The sequence below is a fragment of the Doryrhamphus excisus genome, linkage group LG15 (assembly GCF_037039965.1).
Source record: "Doryrhamphus excisus strain RoL-2023G ecotype Guam linkage group LG15, RoL_Dexc_Guam_v1.1, whole genome shotgun sequence".
Taxonomy (NCBI): Eukaryota; Metazoa; Chordata; class Actinopteri; order Syngnathiformes; family Syngnathidae; genus Doryrhamphus; species Doryrhamphus excisus.
In genome coordinates, this window is record NC_136371.1 from 18,221,476 (window position 1) to 18,241,030 (window position 19,555).

General features: G+C 43.6%; 2 protein-coding genes across 4 annotated transcripts in view; one reads left to right on the top strand and one right to left on the bottom strand.

Moving 5' to 3' along the window:
• Positions 1-19,555, bottom strand: part of cd40 (CD40 molecule, TNF receptor superfamily member 5) — a 39,173-nt gene that overhangs the window by 10,337 nt on the left and 9,281 nt on the right. The window lies entirely within an intron of this gene.
• LOC131104361 (uncharacterized) lies at positions 1,047-19,552 on the top strand. Of its 2 annotated transcripts, XM_058051448.2 has the most exons (15): positions 1,047-1,163; positions 2,499-2,672; positions 2,754-2,911; positions 2,994-3,176; positions 3,252-3,705; positions 3,794-3,956; positions 7,400-7,511; positions 11,186-11,276; positions 11,885-11,971; positions 14,032-14,184; positions 16,171-16,300; positions 16,371-16,403; positions 16,495-16,592; positions 16,756-16,839; positions 18,943-19,552. In XM_058051448.2, exons 2-15 carry the CDS (start codon positions 2,517-2,519, stop codon positions 19,072-19,074), a joined length of 2,034 nt encoding a protein of 677 aa, XP_057907431.2. In that variant the 5' UTR covers positions 1,047-1,163; positions 2,499-2,516; the 3' UTR covers positions 19,075-19,552. The 2 variants fall into 2 exon arrangements, with proteins under 2 accessions (XP_057907431.2, XP_078652630.1); XM_078796504.1 differs by lacking the exon at positions 1,047-1,163 and having other exon boundaries at positions 2,411-2,672.

A 19,555-nucleotide genomic window follows, 5' to 3' on the forward strand; every position in this document is an offset into this window, starting at 1 on the left:
TCTCCTCACTCCTTGTTCCCTCCCTAAGCCGCCCAACACGAGGAAGGAACGTTTGGATCTTTTTATTTGGAATTGGAAGAGGAATGTTCTATTGGAGCTTTTTAGCTAGCCAGCAGGCTAGCTAGCTATGAAACAAGCGTAGCCATTTTAGCTATATCACCATGGTTACGAGACCAAAGTTGCTCATTTTCTCATCAACATTATTAACATTATGAATATTATGAACATTATGATCATTATGAACATTATGTACATATGTACATTATGATAATTATGTACATTATGATCATTATGTACATTATGAACATTAATTACATTATGATCATGTACATTATGATCATTATGTACATGATGATCATTATGTACATTATGAACATTATGAGCATTATGTACATTATGATCATTACGTACATTATGATCATTATGAACATTATGGACATTATGATCATTATGATCATTATGATCATTATGAGCATTATATACATAATGATCATTATGATCATTATGATCATTATGAGCATTATATACATAATGATCATTATGAACGTTATGAACATTATGTACATTATGAACATTATGAGATGACGGTCATTCCAACACAGGCCTGACTTTTCTGGGTGTTATAATAACTATGATAATAACTCTAATAATAATTATGATAATAACTCTAATAATAACTATGATAATAACTCTAATAATAACTATGATAATAACTCTAATAATAACTATGATAATAACTCTAATAATAACTATGATGATAACCATGATGATAACTATACTAACTGTAATAATGAAAGAAATAATAATAATAATAATAATAATCCTACTAAATGACTAATGCAGCCTTCTGTTGTTCGCTAACTGATTTGGGAACGATGCATTCCACGGATTGGGAACGTCAGCTGAGCAACGAGATGCAGCTGAGCATCCTGAACAAGGTGAAGAAAGGAGAGCTGTCCATCGACGACGCTCTGAAGGAGGCCCGCAAGGACCGCCCGCATCCCACGGGCCCCCGGGGGGGCCCCGAGCAGGTAACCATTACGCTTTCTCAACATGGCCGCCGTGCCTGACGCTCCTCTCGGACGCAGGAGCAGCTTCCCTCGCACTGCAACTTCAGCGTCCACAAGCACGGACGCTACAGGTGGAAGAAGAGAGTCCTTCAGGTGAGTCCACCATCGGCGACGACGCCCGTCACCCCGTCACCCCGTCACCCCGTTACCCCGTCACCCGGCTCCACCAAACCCGCTCATTCGTACTGCGACTGGCATCCAGACGGGAAAAAAAGCAGTGAAAGCATCTGCTGATAAGACCACACCTCTATAGAGGATCTTTGGCAGGGGACCCTTAAAAACAGCACAACACTCCTGTCATATGTCATGTAAAGGATCTTTGATCTTTAGCATATTTGCAATACTAGATTCCTAAAAACAGCAGAGTGCTCCTGTCTTACAAAGGATCTTTGATCTTTAACACATTTGCAATACTAGATTCCTAAAAACAGCAGTGCTCCTGTCTTACAAAGGATCTTTGATCTTTAACACATTTGCAATACTAGATTCCTAAAAACAGCAGAGTGCTCCTGTCTTACAAAGGATCTTTGATCTTTAACACATTTGCAATACTAGATTCCTAAAAACAGCAGAGTGCTCCTGTCTTACAAAGGATCTTTGATCTTTAGCACATTTGCAATACTAGATTCCTAAAAACAGCAGAGTGCTCCTGTCATACAAAGGATCTTTGATCTTTAGCATATTTGCAATACTAGATTCCTAAAAACAGCAGAGTGCTCCTGTCATACAAAAGATCTTTGACTACTTTTTTTGCATTTGCAGTACATTCTTAAAAACAGCAAAGCACTCCTGTCACACAAAGGATCTTTGACTCGTATTGTTGCAATAAGTTCTTAAAAACAGCAAAGGATGTCATACAAAGGATCTTTGATGAGCATTTTTGGCACAAGACCTTAATGTCCCATAATAGATCTCTGACTCAGGTACTTGTACTACATGCTCAAAAACAGCAAAGCGCTCCCGTTACATAAACAACCTTTGACTTGTGTTTTTGCACCAAGTTCTTAAAAACAGCAGAGCTCTCGTTTGTTGAGGATTTTTGACAGTTTTTTTGCATTTACAGTAAATTCTCAAAAACAACAGCGGATCTTTGATTAGCATATTTGATTAGATTCTTAAAAACGGCAAAGCACCTTTGTCGTATGGAGGATCTTTGACTAGCATATTTGTAGTACGTCCTTAAAAACAGCAGAGAACTCCTGTCATGTAGATGATCTTTGACGAGCATATTTGCAATCGATTCTTAAAAACGGTAAAAATGGCAAAGCACTCGCATCATATAGAGGATCTTTGACTACTTGTATGTCAAATAGAAGATCTTTGGTTGTGTAAATAAGTGAGAGAGGACATTCCAAGGCTCACAAGCTAGCATGCAGCATGATGCTAACTCCGTCTTTAGCATGACGCTAGCTGCTACCATCCGTCCAGTTTGACGTCAACAACCAAATGCTGTGCACCATCGAGAAAGGCCTCATCAAGCGCCAACTTCCCTTCGCCATCGTCAACGGCTGCGACGACAACATGGGCTCCCGCTTCTCCATCTCCTTCAAAGGTCACCACGACTACGAGCTGGAGGCCATGTCCGTGCACGACAAGAACAAGGTCAGCCATCTTGATGCGACCACGCCTCTTCTTGATTTCATTTTTCAAAATGGCGTCTTGTCTGTGCTTGCTTTGCCGCAGATCATGCAGCTCGTCAACCAGATCATTTACCGCAACATTTACAGCCATCCTGAAGGGGGCGCCGTGGGGGCGGCCCAGCAGCCTGCACCCTCACCAAGCCTACGTGAAGGGGTCCTCCTGTTGCACCGAGGCGGACTGGCGTCATTCCGATGGGTCAAGTACGACGTTATTCGCTCCATTTGCCGTGTGAAAGGCAGCCATTTTTGATGATCGGGTATGAAAAGGCCGGGTTCCCCCCAGGTATGAGGTCCAGCTGCACCACGGCCAGATGACCCTGGTGCCCTTCAGTCAACGAGGCCCCGGCGAGGCAACGTCCCGGACGCCCGTGAACGTTGTGATCCATCTGTCGGATGGCGACACCAGCGTCAAAAAGCCTCACGGCGCCGACGCCTTCGTCCTCGCCACACGCAAAAACCAATACCAGTGAGTGAAGACCACGGCGCCCATGAAGGGAAGTCCATCCATCGTTGATGGCCAACGTTTGTTGGCTTGTTGCAGTTTCAGAGTGCCGCCCTCATGCCAGTCCGATCCTGGCGGTGCACAATCCGAGCGGGACGCGTGGGTCCAGGCTGTCGACAAGCTGTGTCGGGAATGGAAAAGGAGGTCAATGCATGGAGGGGGGGGGTGCCCCATCGGGGGCCGCCAGAGCCTGCGACATCTTAGCATCGCGGAAGACGCAGGGGAGGACGCCAACGAGGACGCCAACGAGGACGCCAACGAGGACGCCAATGACTCCGAGTCTGATTCTGACCCCAACCCCCCGGACCCCGCTGCCCTCCCACCTGCTGGCACCCTCCCCGAGCCCCCGAGCCATGAAGCAGCCTCGCCAGGTGAACCGGTTCCGTCCCCCAAGAGAATCCCACCCCCTCCGCCTTTACCCCTCAAGTTCATGATCGGCCCGAGAAAGTTCCGCACCAAGGCCTTCCATTGGGACCCAGTCGGCCCCCAGAAGGTAGCGCACCTCGGCGCCCCCGAACCTCCACAGTCAAACACAGGCTGGAAATTTGTCAGTTGCCAGCGACCCGTTTCTCTGTTTGCAGATTGCAAAGTCCTTCTGGGGGAAAGAACGCCACCGGGGGATCGAAGTGGACACCACGCGGTTGGACCACCAGTTTGCCGTGAACGAGCCGGGGTCCTTAGCGCCGCCCGAGCCCAGCAGCACGCAACACATCATGCTCAACCAGAAGATTGCACACAACTTCAGTAAGTAACCACCGAGGCAAAGGAGACATTCAGTGAGTGACCACCAGGTGGAGACAAAGGAGACAAAGCATGGCAGCCCAGCCCAGATTTGCAAAACAACATTTTTACTCATTTTTATCATAAGTTTGCCATTTTTGTCTTGTTAAAATATCACCTTTTCTCTTCATATTTATTACTTTTGTCTTTTTTAATGGCAGACATTTCTTCCATTTTGCTGCTTTTGTTGCCTTTTCCAAGTATTTCAAGGTTCCTCAAGCAGATTTTATTGTCATTATTATGGCTTTGTTCCCGTAATATTTTGACTTTGTTACTGTGATATTTTGACTTTATTCCCATAATATTTTGGCTTTATTCTGGTGATATTTTGACTTTATTCACCTAATATTTAGACTTTATTCCTGTAATATTTTGGCTATATTCACGTAATATTTTGACTTTATTCCTGTAATATTTTGACTTTATTCACCAAATAGTTTGACTTTATTCCTGTAATATTTTGACTTTATTCACCAAATAGTTTGGCTTTATTCCTGTAATATTTTGACTTTATCCACCTAATATTTTGGCTTTATTCCTATAGTATTTTGACTTTATTCGCCAAATATTTTGGCTTTATTCCTGTAATATTTTGACTTTATTTGCCAAATATTTTGGCTTTATTCCTGTAATATTTTGACTTTATCTACCTAATATTTTGGCTTTATTCCTGTAATATTTTGACTTTATTCACTTAATATTTTGGCTTTATTCCTATAGTATTTTGACCTTATTCGCCAAATATTTGGGCTTTATTCCTGTAATATTTTGACTTTATTCACCTAATATTCTGGCTTTATTCCTGTAATATTTTGACTTTATTCACCTAATATTCTGGCTTTATTCCTGTAATATTTTGACTTTATCCACCTAATATTTTGGCTTTATTCCTGTAATATTTTGACTTTATTCACCTAATATTTTGGCTTTATTCCTGTAATATTTTGACATTATTCATGTAATATTTTGGCTTTATTCCGGTGATATTTTGACTTTATTCCCGTAACTTTATGACTTTCTTCACAACCTAATTTTCCCAAAACTTTATTTGTTGTTGTTTGTTTGTTTGTCATAATATGAGGGCGTTTTTTTCTTTAATACTTTAACTTTATGCTACTAAAATTTTTAATTTTTCTCATAATATTATTATTATTATAAAATGCCAACTATTTATTGTAAGAATACATTTTTTTTTTCCATTTCTGTTTTCCTTCCAAATGATTTCAACTTTATTGTGGTAATTATGGTAGTATTGTCTGGTAGTATTACCAGACTTTACTGCGAGCTTTTGTTCATTTTTAAACTATTTCAACTTTCTTTTTTTATTCTTCTAATAGTGACTATTTCCAAACAAGCAACTTTATTTCTTGTTTAGTTTTTTTCTCATATTATTATGACGTCATGTTCGGCCTTTATTTTTGTAAAATTACTTCCTGGTTTCTCCATTTTTGCAACGGAAAGAAAGGGAGATGTAGTTACCGACTTTGGCCAGCAGGGAGCACTGTGGTGTCAGCAGAGCCGTCACCTGCAGAGGAAGTGGGGCATTATTGTCTTTTTTTGTTCCTCTTCAGAAGCTTTTCTCCTCTGATTAGCTGCACTGGCGTGCCCTGCTTGTACATTCCAAGATTCCAAGACAGAGAACATTCCTCTCAAGTAGGACACGTCACCCATCCGGCCCTGGCTGGCCTGCTAAATGACATCAGCACCAACATTACTGGATACATATATAATATTCATAAATGACGTCCCAGACAGCCATGACCCCCCCCCCCAACTACGATGCTTTGGAATTGTCAGCTTCTCCTTGGGCGTCCTGGGAATGCTGGAACAACTTTTTATGTACAACGCAATGAAATCACCCCCCCCCCCCCCCCGCCCCCCCACACGCATCAGAGTAAAAACTAAATAATAAAGCGGAACTCCCCCCGGATTCAACTTTCATTGATGCAAATGGAAAAAAAAAACAATTTTTAATGGAATTTTTCCCCTCTCCGCCTTTGCACTTGGCATCACGCACACACACACACACACACACACACACACACACACACACACACACACACACACACTCAGCACTTATTTGCATGTTTATCCCTGGAAAACATTGTTGCTTTTTATTCCCCTCATATCTCATTCCGTGCTAGGCCACGTAATGCTAGCATGACATTACACTGTGTGTGTGTGTGTCTGTGTGTGTGTGTGTGTGTGTGTGTGTGTTTGTGCGGCACCACTCTTGACATGTCGGCTTTTATTATGGAGACATATTTCTTTTATGAGAACATGGTCAAGTCAACGCTAGGCTGGGCTCTTAAGACGCGTGCGTATGTATATGATAAATGTCACCAATAATAATAATAATCATAATGAACTAGACGCCCCACAGGCTTCTAAGGTGTGTCTGTCCCATTAGGGGGCCACATTTGTCCCTTACAGACTTTGCTTAAAGCTGCAAGCAGCATTGACCGGACCCTCGCAAACCTCTGCGGGTTTCACACTAGTCACCGGGCAGGCGGGATGCTGAGGCTGCAGACTTCTACGTAGGGTGAGGACTCCCATCAGGCATACCGTCCTGTAAGGAATTTACCCCCATTAGGGGGCTAAATCAGCTAAAGCTGCAAGCAGCTAAAATATGTTTCTACCAGAATAATGACGTATTATGAGGAAAAAACTATTTCTATGCAGACCTTTAAGGATTTCATCCTTCAAGAAATGTGCCTCAATTTCTAGGCTATATTTGTCACTTGTGGACTTTGCTTAAAGCTGCAAGCAGCACACTCCTCACACTCCTATGCAACTCGAGGTTTCACACAAGTCGGCTAGCAGGTGGGGAGCCCACAGACCTCTAGGATGAGGAGCCCCGTCAGACATACTACCTGTCCTTTAAGTAGTTTTCCCCCACGAGGGAGCTACAGAATATTTCTTCTTATGGACTTTGATTAAAGCCGCAAGCAGCATAGAATAGGCCTCGGCACCCCGACCAAAGTGGCGTCCTTCACTGCTCGGCCTGTCATAAATACATGTTTGCATGCGGGCTGGTGTGCGACAGACGCCATCAAGGGTTCACGTCTGTTTCAAGGTTCAAATCCAAAAGAAAGCAAACATCCGGAAAAGCTGGGATGAATGGTCGCCTGTCACCTTGGATGACATCACCGCCAGCAGGAAGTATTCACGTTCGAAGCCGCTTGTTTTGATGGTTGTGGCTATTATTAATACCAGGCTGTATGTACAAATGACACAAATAGAAATACACAAAAAATATTTCTCTATTAAAATAAATGTGGATATAAATCTTTAAAATAAATATAATATTATAAAAATATATAAAATATATATTTAAAAAAAAGAATAAAAGTGTTAGATTTAGCAAAGAAATGATGCAAATGAGTTTTTTGCTTTTGTTCTTGCAGACATTTTCATCAAAAGTTTTGCGGTGAAGCCAACAGAGCTGAAGGACAAACTATTGGTGGTCAACCAGGAGGACGGGGGCCTGTCCGAGGAGCACATCACCTCCTTGAGGAGGTACGGAACTCCATCGCCGGGCCTTCCTGGCATGCTTGCATTCAGCCCTCACGCTGACATCCATGCTCAATCATATTCCGCATTCATATTCCGCATTTATGTTCTGCATTCCTATTCCACATTCATGTTCCACATTCATGTTCCACATTCATATTCCACATTCCTATTCCACATTCATATTCCACATTCATGTTCCACATTCCTATTCCACATTCATGTTCCACATTCCTATTCCACATTCATGTTCCACATTCATGTTCCACATTCCTATTCCACATTCATATTCCACATTCATATTCAACATTCCTATTCCACATTCATATTCCACATTCATGTTCCACATTCATGTTCCACATTCATGTTCCACATTCCTATTCCACATTCATATTCCACATTCATGTTCCACATTCATATTCCACATTCATGTTCCACATTCCTATTCCACATTCATATTCCACATTCCTATTCCACATTCATATTCCACATTCATGTTCCACATTCATGTTCCACATTCATGTTCCACATTCATGTTCCACATTCCTATTGCAGACATTTTCATCAAAAGTTTTGCGGTGAAGCCAACAGAGCTGAAGGACAAACTATTGGTGGTCAACCAGGAGGACGGGGGCCTGTCCGAGGAGCACATCACCTCACATTCATGGTCCACATTCCTATTCCACATTCATATTCTGCATTCCTATTCCACATTCCTATTCCGCATTCATATTCAGCATTCCTATTCCACATTCTTATTCTACATTCCTATTCCACATTCCTCATTGGTTTGCCACGTTCAGATGGAACACATTGGCTTGTGAGCTTCACAAGTTTGAAGGACTCTTCTTTTTCTTGTTAGAGTGAGACTTTGCTGTAAAAAAAATCTCATCCTTCCAAATTTGATGGATTTTTTTTTTCGTATTTTTCGTCCAACTTTATTGTCCAGCTTTTTGCCGTGGTTATTTCCTGTTTGTTACGCCTGTTTCGGATGGTTGGCATTCAGGCTTCCGCGGATTCCTCGGCCGTGGACTACGGTTACGTTCTCCTCTGATTTGGTGGGCCTCCCGTGTTAGCGGCGAGGAGGAGGAGCCAGTCGGGACTTCGCTCTAATACGAAAGAGCAGCGGAGAAGAAGTTTTTACCGGGACGGCGCGCTAATGAAATTTTTATCCGAGGATATTTGCGGAGATGGAAACGATTGACACGCCCTCAGAAAGGTCGCGGCCAAAGTGGCTTCTTACCGGCAGTTAACTCGCCGCATGCCGATACTGCCTGGGGGGCTGCGGAGGTCAGGAGGTCACTGATCTGACGTAGCACGGTCGCGGGACGATTTTATTTATTCTATGAAAAGGTAATATATATTTTAATACGGCTCTGCGTGCGCCTGAGGAATACAATCTTAAAAAGAAGCTCTCCCAACAGGTGCTGCAATATTCATGGCTGGTTGGGGGGGGCGGGGGACGGGGGGGGGGGGGGGGGGCAGGAGCCGCCTCATAAAAAGTTCACCAAGCCAGCAAAGGACAAGATGAGGAAGTCCGCCTGCAAAAAAACTATGTCAACAAAACTTACTTGCTAACCTAAATTAGGCTGGGGAAAATGTTAGCATATTTTGGGAGTTAAAAGGTATCATACTGTGGGAGTTAAAATGGATCATATTATGGGAGGTAAAAGGTATCATATTGTCAGAGTTAAAAGGTATCATACTGTGGGAGTTAAAAGGTACCATATTATGGGAGTTAAAAGGTACCATATTATGGGAGTTAAAAGGTATCATATTGTGAGAGTTAAAAGGTACCATACTGTGGGAGTTAAAAGGTATCATATGTGAGAGTTAAAATGGACCATATTATGGGAGTTAAAAGTGATCATACTGTGGGAGTGAAAAGGTATCATATTATGGGAGTTAAAAGTATCATATTGTGGGAGTTAAAGTGTATCATATGTGGGAGTTAAGAGTTGACATATTATGGGAGTTAAAAGGTATCATATTGTGGGAGTTAAAAGGTATCATATTGTGGGAGTTAAAAGGTATCATATTGTGTGAGTTAAAGTGTATCACACGTGGGAGTTAGAAGGTATCATGTTGTGGGAGTTAAAATGTATCATATTATGGGAGCTAAGAGTTAACATATTATGGGAGTTAAAAGGTATCATATTATGGGAGTTAAGAGTTAACATATTATGGGAGTTAAAAGGTATATTGTGGGAGTTAAAATGTATCATATGTGGGAGTTAAGAAGTATCATAATTATGGGAGTTAAAAGGTATATTGTGGGAGTTAAAATGTATCATATGTGGGAGTTAAGAGGTATCATTATGGGAGTTAAAAGGTATATTGTAGGAGTTAAAAGGTATCATATGTGGGAGTTAAAATGTATCATATTATGGGAGTTAAAAGGTATCATGTTGTGGGAGTTAAAATGTATCATATTATGGGAGTTAAGAGTTAACATTATGGGAGTTAAAAGGTATCATGTTGTGGGAGTTAAAATGTATCATATTATGGGAGTTAAGAGTGAACATATTATGGGAGTTAAAATGTATCATATTATGGGAGTTAAGAGTGAACATATTATGGGAGTTAAAAAGTATCATATTATGGGAGTTAAGAGTTAACATATTATGGGAGTTAAAAGGTATCATGTTGTGGGAGTTAAAAAGTATCATATTATGGGAGTTAAGAGTTAACATTATGGGAGTTAAAAGGTATCATGTTGTGGGAGTTAAAATGTATCATATTATGGGAGTTAAGAGTGAACATATTATGGGAGTTAAAATGTATCATATTATGGGAGTTAAGAGTGAACATATTATGGGAGTTAAAAAGTATCATATTATGGGAGTTAAGAGTTAACATATTATGGGAGTTAAAAGGTATCATGTTGTGGGAGTTAAAATGTATCATATTATGGGAGTTAAGAGTTAACATTATGGGAGTTAAAAGGTATCATGTTGTGGGAGTTAAAATGTATCATATTATGGGAGTTAAGAGTGAACATATTATGGGAGTTAAAATGTATCATATTGTGGGAGTTAAGAGTGAACATATTATGGGAGTTAAAAAGTATCATATTATGGGAGTTAAGAGTTAACATATTATGGGAGTTAAAAGGTATCATGTTGTGGGAGTTAAAAAGTATCATATTATGGGAGTTAAGAGTTAACATTATGGGAGTTAAAAGGTATCATGTTGTGGGAGTTAAAATGTATCATATTATGGGAGTTAAGAGTTAACATATTATGGGAGTTAAAATGTAAAAAACCAATAATAAATCCCCATCACCAGCAGAAAGGCCCAGGTGTACTTTTAGAAGAATGAAGAATACGAAGAGAGGAAGTTGTACTCCTGGGGAAATACTGTCATTTTAGTATGGTAGAGTTGAAATACTCAGGAAAGTAATACAGTACAGTATTCTTTTTCCAAATTTAGGAAGGTAATTTAAGAAGAAAGTTGAAATATTAGCAAATGTAAAAGCGTTTAGTCAGCAAAACGCCAAAGTCTACTGTAGCTACCATTTGCTAGCTTAGCTACACGTGTTGCTTTCGTGGTAACCTTTGACCTTCTGCCACCAGCGTGATGTACATGTATGTATATAGTATGTATATATGTATATAGTATGTATATATGTATGTATATATGTATGTATAACGTTTACCGTGCATGACCATGTCTGGCAGGTACGTTCCCACCCAGGAGGACGTGGAGATGTACGAGGCCTACAAAGGAGCCGTGAGTGAGCTGCACATCGTGGACCAGTACATGATGGAGGTAGAACACGCGTCCACGTGTCATGTGACCTCGGCATCCTTTCTTCACGCCAAAGCACGTGAAGGGATGCCAGGCCACGAAAGGCACCAACATCCCACAGCGTCTTTCAGGGTTTCAAACGCCACATAAAGGCGCCGACGCCTCCGCGGGCGAAGGTGACCTATGACGAGCCGCAGGCCGGCAGCGGAAATCAAACATTCCAATCACCACGTCGGAATCTTCCACAACGACACGGAGCTTTAAAAATGCAGCGTGTCGTGGAAATATTTTCACCTGGAACGTCCATGGAAACCATGGCAACCAGGACTTTGTCAGCACGTTTGAAAAACAACAACAAAAGAAGCAGGATGGGAAAACAGGACATGTCCCGGGAAAACAGGACATGTCCCGGGAAAACAGGACATGTCCCGGGAAAACAGGACATGTCCCGGGAAAACAGGACGTGTAGTCAGCCACATTTGTATCCCCTGCCAATCCAATAAGATTCCTGTCCTGGTTTTCCAGGACAGGAATCTGTCAGGCTGTCAGGCCGTGAGTGACAGGCGTGTGATAGCGATGCTACGCCAGCAGGGGGCGTCCTTCATCGAGTAAAGGCGGCTGTGTTGCAGATGTGCGCCATCCCCGACCTGAGCCCCCGGCTGGACCTCCTGCTGACCCTCAGAGAGCTTCCCACCAGCATGGCCGACCTGGAGCCGGTAAGTGCCGAGGAACAGAAGGAGCTCGAGCGTTGGCCTGGGATCCTAGAAGATCCTCGGCAGGAATAACGGATGAATAAATGTTGGTGTTGGTTTTGTAGCCGGAGTGAGGATCAATATTTCATCATTAGAGGATCTTTGCTTATTGCCTTTGAAGACTGCAGGCCGTGAAGATATTGAACGCCTCCCAGCTCCTCTTCTTGGAGTCTCATTCCTCGCTAACTTCCCTCGCCGTGGCGGCCCACGGTGGACATGTCCATGATCATATCCATGGTCCATATCATCATATCCATGATCCATATCATAGTAGATCCATATCATGGTAGATCCATATCATAGTAGATCCATATCATGGTAGATCCATATCATGGTAGATCCATATCATAGTAGATCCATATCATAATAGATCCAGATCATAGTAGATCCATATCATAGTAGATTCATCAGAAACATTAAATTGGGGTTGAATGAAGGAATGAATGATTGTCAACATCTTGTTCATAATAATAAGTTCCTTCAAATTGTTCCCCATCAAATTCCTTGGATAAGTCCATCTGACGGAAATAGTCTTCATCAAAAGTCAGTGGAAACCACAGTGAAACTTGGAAACACTCCATTGGAGGTTGGAGATGTTTCAGATGTTGGAGGTGTTTCAGATGTTGGAGATGTTTCAGATGTTGGACATGTTTCAGAGGTTGGAGATGTTTCAGAGGTTGAAGATGTTTCAGATGTTGGAGATGTTTCAGATGTTGGAGATGTTTCAGAGGTTGGAGATGTTTCAGAGGTTGGAGATGTTTCAGAGGTTGGAGATGTTTCAGAGGTTGGAGATGTTTCAGAGGTTGAAGATGTTTCAGAGGTTGGAGATGTTTCAGAGGTTGGAGATGTTTCAGAGGTTGGACATGTTTCAGAGAAGATGTTTCAGATGTTGGAGATGTTTCAGATGTTGGAGATGTTTCAGAGGTTGGACATGTTTCAGAGGTTGGACATGTTTCAGAGGTTGGAGGTGTTTCAGAGAAGATGTTTCAGAGGTTGGAGATGTTTCAGATGTTGGAGATGTTTCAGAGGAGATGTTTCAGAGGTTGGAGGTGTTTCAGAGGTTAGAGGTTTCAGATGTTGGCGATGTTTCAGAGGAGATGTTTCAGAGGTTGGAGTTTTCAGATGTTGGAGATGTTTCAGATGTTGGAGATGTTTCAGATGTTGGACATGTTTCAGAGGTTGGAGGTGTTTCAGAGGAGATGTTTCAGATGTTGGCGATGTTTCAGATGTTGGAGGTGTTTCAGAGGAGATGTTTCAGAGGTTGGACATGTTTCAGAGGTTGGACATGTTTCAGAGGTTGGAGGTTTCAGATGTTGGAGATGCTTCAGATAGATGTTTCACAGGTTGGAGGTTTCAGATGTTGGAGATGCTTCAGATAGATGTTTCACAGGTTGGAGGTTTCAGATGTTGGAGATGCTTCAGATAGATGTTTCAGAGGTTGGAGGTTTCAGATGTTGGAGATGCTTCAGATAGATGTTTCAGAGGTTGGAGGTTTCAGATGTTGGAGATGCTTCAGATAGATGTTTCACAGGTTGGAGGTTTCAGATGTTGGAGATGCTTCAGATAGATGTTTCACAGGTTGGAGGTTTCAGATGTTGGAGATGTTTCAGATGTTGGAGATGTTTCAGATGTTGGAGATGTTTCACAGGTTGGAGATGTTTCAGAGGTTGCATCCTGGAGAGGAAGACATTTAACGGTAGAAAGCGGCTGTGACGTGAACAACTCCAATTCCCATCTCCTCCATCCTTCTGCAGCTCTTTCCAGAAGTCCTACTTTCCAGTCCGGACCCGAGCCGGTTAATCCCAGATTGTGTTTTTTCCAGAGGGACATTAGCGCTTGACACAATTCCAAGGCAAATAATCAGGCGGGCCAACAACGGGGCTGATTATTCATCTCCTCGGGTCACAGGAGGAGATGTTTAGCATGTTGGTTATTTTGGTCCGAGCCGTCCTCTCGCTTGTTTTCCATCGTCTCGGAATTCATTTGAGCGGGAAATAACCACGCCCTCTTTGTTTGTCCGCCAGCTGATTGGCCAGCAGACGCGAATGTGCGCCCAGCTGCACGCCTGCGCCTCGCTGGAGGCGGTCATGCACTTCCTGTTGGCCGTCGGGAATCACCTCAACCGGAACGCCGGAAGGGAAAAGGCCCGGGGATTCCGACTCTCCTCCTTGACCAAAGTACGTCTCGCACCACCTTGGAACGCTGACACTGCAGGGCCTCCTCGTTGGGAGCCTCCTTCCTCATTTCTCCTCCCTCATTTCTCCTCCTCCTTCCTCCTTTCTCCTCCTCCTTCCTCCTCTCTCCTTTCTCCTCCTCCTTCCTCCTTTCTCCTTTCTCCTCCTCCTTCCTCCTCTCTCCTTTCTCCTCCTCCTTCCTCCTTTCTCCTCCTCCTTCCTCCTTTCTCCTCCTCCTTCCTCCTTTCTCCTCCTCCTTCCTCTTTTCTCCTCTTCCTTCCTCATTTCTCCTCCCTCCTTTCTCCTCTTCCTTCCTCCTTTCTCCTCCTCCTCTCTCCTTCCTCCTCCCTCCTCTTTCCTTTCTTCTTAGAAAATGAAAATTTTCCTTTTAATATTTTGACATTATTTTTTTTAATCGACACAATTGACAGAAAAATCAATTTTCTTCTCATAAAAATGACTTTATTCCGATCATAATTTCACTTTTTACTCATAACCTTAAAAGCTTTTTCTGTAGTCTAATTTGCCAAAAACTTATGCATAGCATAGCATAGCATAGCATAGCATAGCATAGCATAGCATAGCATAGGAGAGCATAGCAGAGCATAATGTAGCATAGCATAGCATAGCATAGCATGGGATAACAGCATAGCATAGCATAGTATAGCATACCATAACATAGCATAGCATAGGATAACATAGAGCATAGCATAGTGTAGCATAGCATTGCAGAGCATAGCATAGCATAGCATTGCAGAACATAGCATAGCATAGCATAACATAGTATAGCATGGCATAGGATAGCATAGCAGAGCATAGCAGAGTATGGCGTAGCATAGCATAGCATAGGATAACATAGCATTGCAGAGCATAGCATTGCAGAGCATAGCATCGCAGAGCATAGCATAGCATACAATAGCATAGCATAGCATAGCATAGCATAGCATAGGATAACATAGCATAGCATAGCATAGCATAGCAGAGCATAGCACAGCATAGCATAGCATAGCATAGCGTAGGATAACATAGAGCATAGCATAGTGTAGCATAGCATTGCAGAGCATAGCATAGCATAGCATTGCAGAACATAGCATAGCATAGCATAACATAGTATGGCATAGCATAGCATAGCATAGCATAGCATAGCATAGCATAGCATAGCGTAGCATAGCATAGCATAGCATAGCATAGCATAGCATAGCATAGCATAGCATAGCATAGCATAGCACAGGATAACATAGCAGAGCATAGCATTGTGTAGCGTAGCGTAGCGTAGCGTAGCATAGCGTAGCATAGTAATGTATCACATACAGTATATCCCAGAATAGCATTGCAGTATTATCAACACATAACACTTCCATCCTTGCCTTCTTTGCTGCAAAGTTTGAAGTCAAAAATGAAACTTCATGTCACCCCCCCCTCCCCCTCCACCCCCCCCCCCCCCCCAGCTTCTGTTCAGATCCTCAGAGCCTAAATTGCTTTGTGCTGCAGCTCCTAACCACGATTAGCGTAACGCTGCCCAATTTCATTTCAACCGCTGACCAGTGTCTTCCCCACCCGGGGGGGGGGGGGCTAAGTACCCCCCCCCATGTCCTCGAGCTGTTTTAATGAAGCTCAGGCCTGCCTGGTGCTACTGATGATGAAGATGAGGAGGTTTAAAGACCACAACATTAGGTACACCTGCCATTGAAATCCAATGGATGGATCCATCACACCAGCGTGTTGATGATGGTGATGATGGTGATGATGGTGATGATGATGATATGATTCAATCACCCGGTAGCTTCCTGTCCCAGGACCCAATGAGGTCGGGTTAGGATATGATGGCGCTCAAGTGAAGATGTTATGGAATAAAGTGATCATTATGAGAAGAAGATGAGGCCCAAACTAAGAAAAGCTCATCCAATGAGAAGAAGGCTGATGTTTGCGTGGCGGACGCCGCCGCCCGTTGTGAGCGTGTGGCTGACGCCAACGTTTGTGCGTCCTCAGCTGTCGCGGCTGCACGGGCGAGAGCGCTCCTTCACGTTGCTCCACGCCCTGGCGGAGCAGATCCTGCTTCAGCGGCCGGCCTTGGCCAACTTCACCGACCAGCTGACCCAATTTGAGTCGGTCCCCGGAGGTACTGATGGAGCAGCTAGCATGGCCGCCGTGACCAGGAGGGAGGAGTGACCATGTCTAATGTGTTTTAGCGTCGGTCAAAGGTCTGACTGCAGAGGTGGATGGTGAGTAGATCCTTGGGAGGAAGGCTAGCTACGTATGCTAAGCTACGCGATAAGCTGAGGGGCGGATCCAAAGGTGGCTTTGCTCCCCCAGTGCTGAAGGACGAGCTGCAGAAGGTCGTCCGCTACGCAAAAAGCTCAGAGAAGAAGAAGCTCGCAGCTGACCAGGCAAACTTCTACCGAGACCTCAAGGTGACGTCATCTCCTCCAATTAAAGGTTCCTTACGATACGACTCGGCTTGGGATGTCCCATAATGATTCGGACTCGGCGGCCTGAAGACAGATGCTAATTGTTGAAATGCTATCATTAGCGCCACCTCAGGCTAAAATGACAGCAAACGTGTCTCCTCCCCAGGCGGCCGTGGACAGATACCAGACGGATCTCTCGGCCTTGACAAAGTCTTGCGAGACCATGAAGAAGCTCTACGCCGCCATCCTGGTAATCCCCGACCTCATGCTAAGAACCCGCTAAGAACCCGCTAAGAACCCACTAGGAACCCACTAAGAACCCGCTAAGAACCCACTAGGAACCCACTAAGAACCCACTAAGAACCCGCTAAGAACCTGCTAAGAACCCGCTCTTATCATCGGGTGCCACGTCACATTCTACCAACACTGTACAGCAGGGGTGGCCAAAGTGCGGCCCGGGGCCTTGGGTGGCCCATGGCAGCAGAAATTAGCAGTAATTTCACAAAAACATAAAGAGAAAAAAATGTTGGAGTGGTACCTCATTTTATGTTGTAATACTAATGTAATAATATATACTAAAATAATACATTTTCAAATAAATATCTGATAAAATAATAATAATTTATTATATATGTAATGAATAATAATTCCAATTATTATTAATGACTAATAATGATAATTATTATATTTTTATCATTATCTTTCAAAAGTTGATATTACGACAAACAAAACAACAAATACAGTTGCAATTTGGGGAAAATTAGGTTGCGAAACAACCAATATTACATAATGGATATTATGAGAATATTGTCAAAATATTACAGTAAGAAAGTCATATTCAACAATTGTTGGCATAGGTAGAAAAATATGATTATATTATTATTAATAATATTTAAGTGGGAATATTATATTTGTTGAAATGTTGCATATTGGCTGAGCCAATATGGCGCCTGGGATTGTCATGGATGCCCACCTTGTCTCCTCAGGTTAAAGTCCACCCCCCCCAAAAGTCCCACGGTGCCCTAGCTCCATTATGCGGCCCGTCAGCAAGCGGGGCTCATGCGTACGGACAGAAATATCCAAGAGAATTATTCTATATTTAGTCTTCCACTAAATGTCTAATGTAATGTAAGGTAATGTAAGGTAATGTAATGTAAGGTAGTGTTATGTAGTGTTATGTAATGTAATGTAATGTAAGGTAATGTAATGTAAGGTAATGTAAGGTAATGTCATGAAGTGTAGTGTAGTGTAATGTAATGTAAGGTAATGTAAGGTAAGGTAAGGTAAGGTAAGGTAGTGTAATGCTGATGTAATGTATGACATAGCCCTGCAGGCCTGTGCTGGGTAGGGGGTCATGGGTCAGGGGGGTCAGACGTAGGACAGACGTAGGACAAATGTAGGACAGACAGGACAGATGTAGGACAGACTGTTAATAGGACAGACATAGGACAGACATAAGACAGATGTAGGACAGACGTAAGACAGACATAAGACAGACATAGGACAGACATAAGAGACGTAGGACAGATGTAGGACAGATGTAGGACAGATGTAGGACAGACGTAAGACAGACATAAGACAGACATAGGACAGACATAAGAGACGTAGGACAGATGTAGGACAGACGTAGGACAGACGTAAGACAGACATAGGACAGACATAAGACAGCTGTAGGACAGACGTAAGACAGACGTAAGACAGACATAAGGCAGATGTAGGACAGACGTAGGACAGATGTAGGACAGACGTAAGACAGACAGGACAGACATAAGACAGAGGTAGGACAGACGTAAGACAGACGTAAGACAGACATAGGACAGATGTAGGAAAGACTGTTAATAGTACAGACGTAGGGACAGACGTAGGGACAGATGTAAGACAGATGTAAGACAGACATAGGACAGATGTAGGACAGACGTAAGACAGACGGGTTCTATCCATCATCCGTGTGGCCTTATGGTGGTCCGTCCATAGAAGAAGGAAATAAAAGCCTGTCGTGGTATTTTAGTCTGAACGGCGGCGTTCACTGCCCGGCATGCGCCCCGCTGATTAGCCCACTTAACCCCCGTCAACCTTTGGAAAAGTTGAAAATTCAATATGGCCGACCCCTGACCGGCCATGTGAGCACGGAATAATCTCTCCACGTCCGAGTCGCTGCTGAAGCCCAGCAGAGGGAGCGGGCGACGTGCTGCCGCACTCCCTCACGTCATTAGATGGAGGCCGCCCTTGTTGGGACCACGCATGCAGGACACGCTAACACACGCTAACACGACCATGATTAGCACAAACACCCCCGCTAATGTCACATAATGTGCTCTCCTACACGTGTGTGTGCGTGTTTTCCGTGTGCCAGGTGAAGTTCGGCGAGGCGTCTGACCAAGACTCCCAGGAGCTCTTTGGCTTCATCTGCCAGTTCCTCCACGACTTCAAGAGGGCGCGAGCTGACGTGATGTGGAGCAGCGGACCCAGCGGCACCCCCCAGTGACAAAATGGAGGACATTTTTTGGGACATATTGTCCTGCCACCCCACCAGGCGGCTTATTAGGATGGGTGCTGTGATAAATGAGGGATTGGCGTACATGCGGCATGTCGGTGGAACGTGGCGTGGAACGTGGCGTGGACCCACGGAACCCACGCAAGCACGGGGAGAACAGAGATTGGGAGCCCCCCCCACCTCCCACGTGAGTTGGGGGACTAAAGTTAGGGGCCACCCTCTCACCCGGTCACTCCCCAAACATAAGAACCAATTTGGGCTCGGGTGACACGTCTTCCACCCTGACCAAAAAGTCCAAAAAGTGGTGGGCGGGGCCTAACGTTGGGTAAGAACTCCAGATGCAACATGGCTGTCTCTGCCCCCCCCCCCGGCCACTTGGGGGTGGTTGATGTCACGTGACCCAGCAGCGACCAAACCCCGCCCACCACTACCTGTGCTAATAATAAATCTAAAGTATTTACCCATAAAGTCT

Bases quoted from the DNA above. Each gene is read 5' to 3' on its own strand.
- LOC131104361 (XM_058051448.2), top strand. From the start codon at position 2,517: ATGCTGTGCACCATCGAGAAAGGCCTCATCAAGCGCCAACTTCCCTTC. The intron at 14,185-16,170 runs GTACGTCTCGCA...GTGCGTCCTCAG, and splicing joins GACTCTCCTCCTTGACCAAA to CTGTCGCGGCTGCACGGGCG. The intron at 16,301-16,370 runs GTACTGATGGAG...AATGTGTTTTAG, and splicing joins ATTTGAGTCGGTCCCCGGAG to CGTCGGTCAAAGGTCTGACT.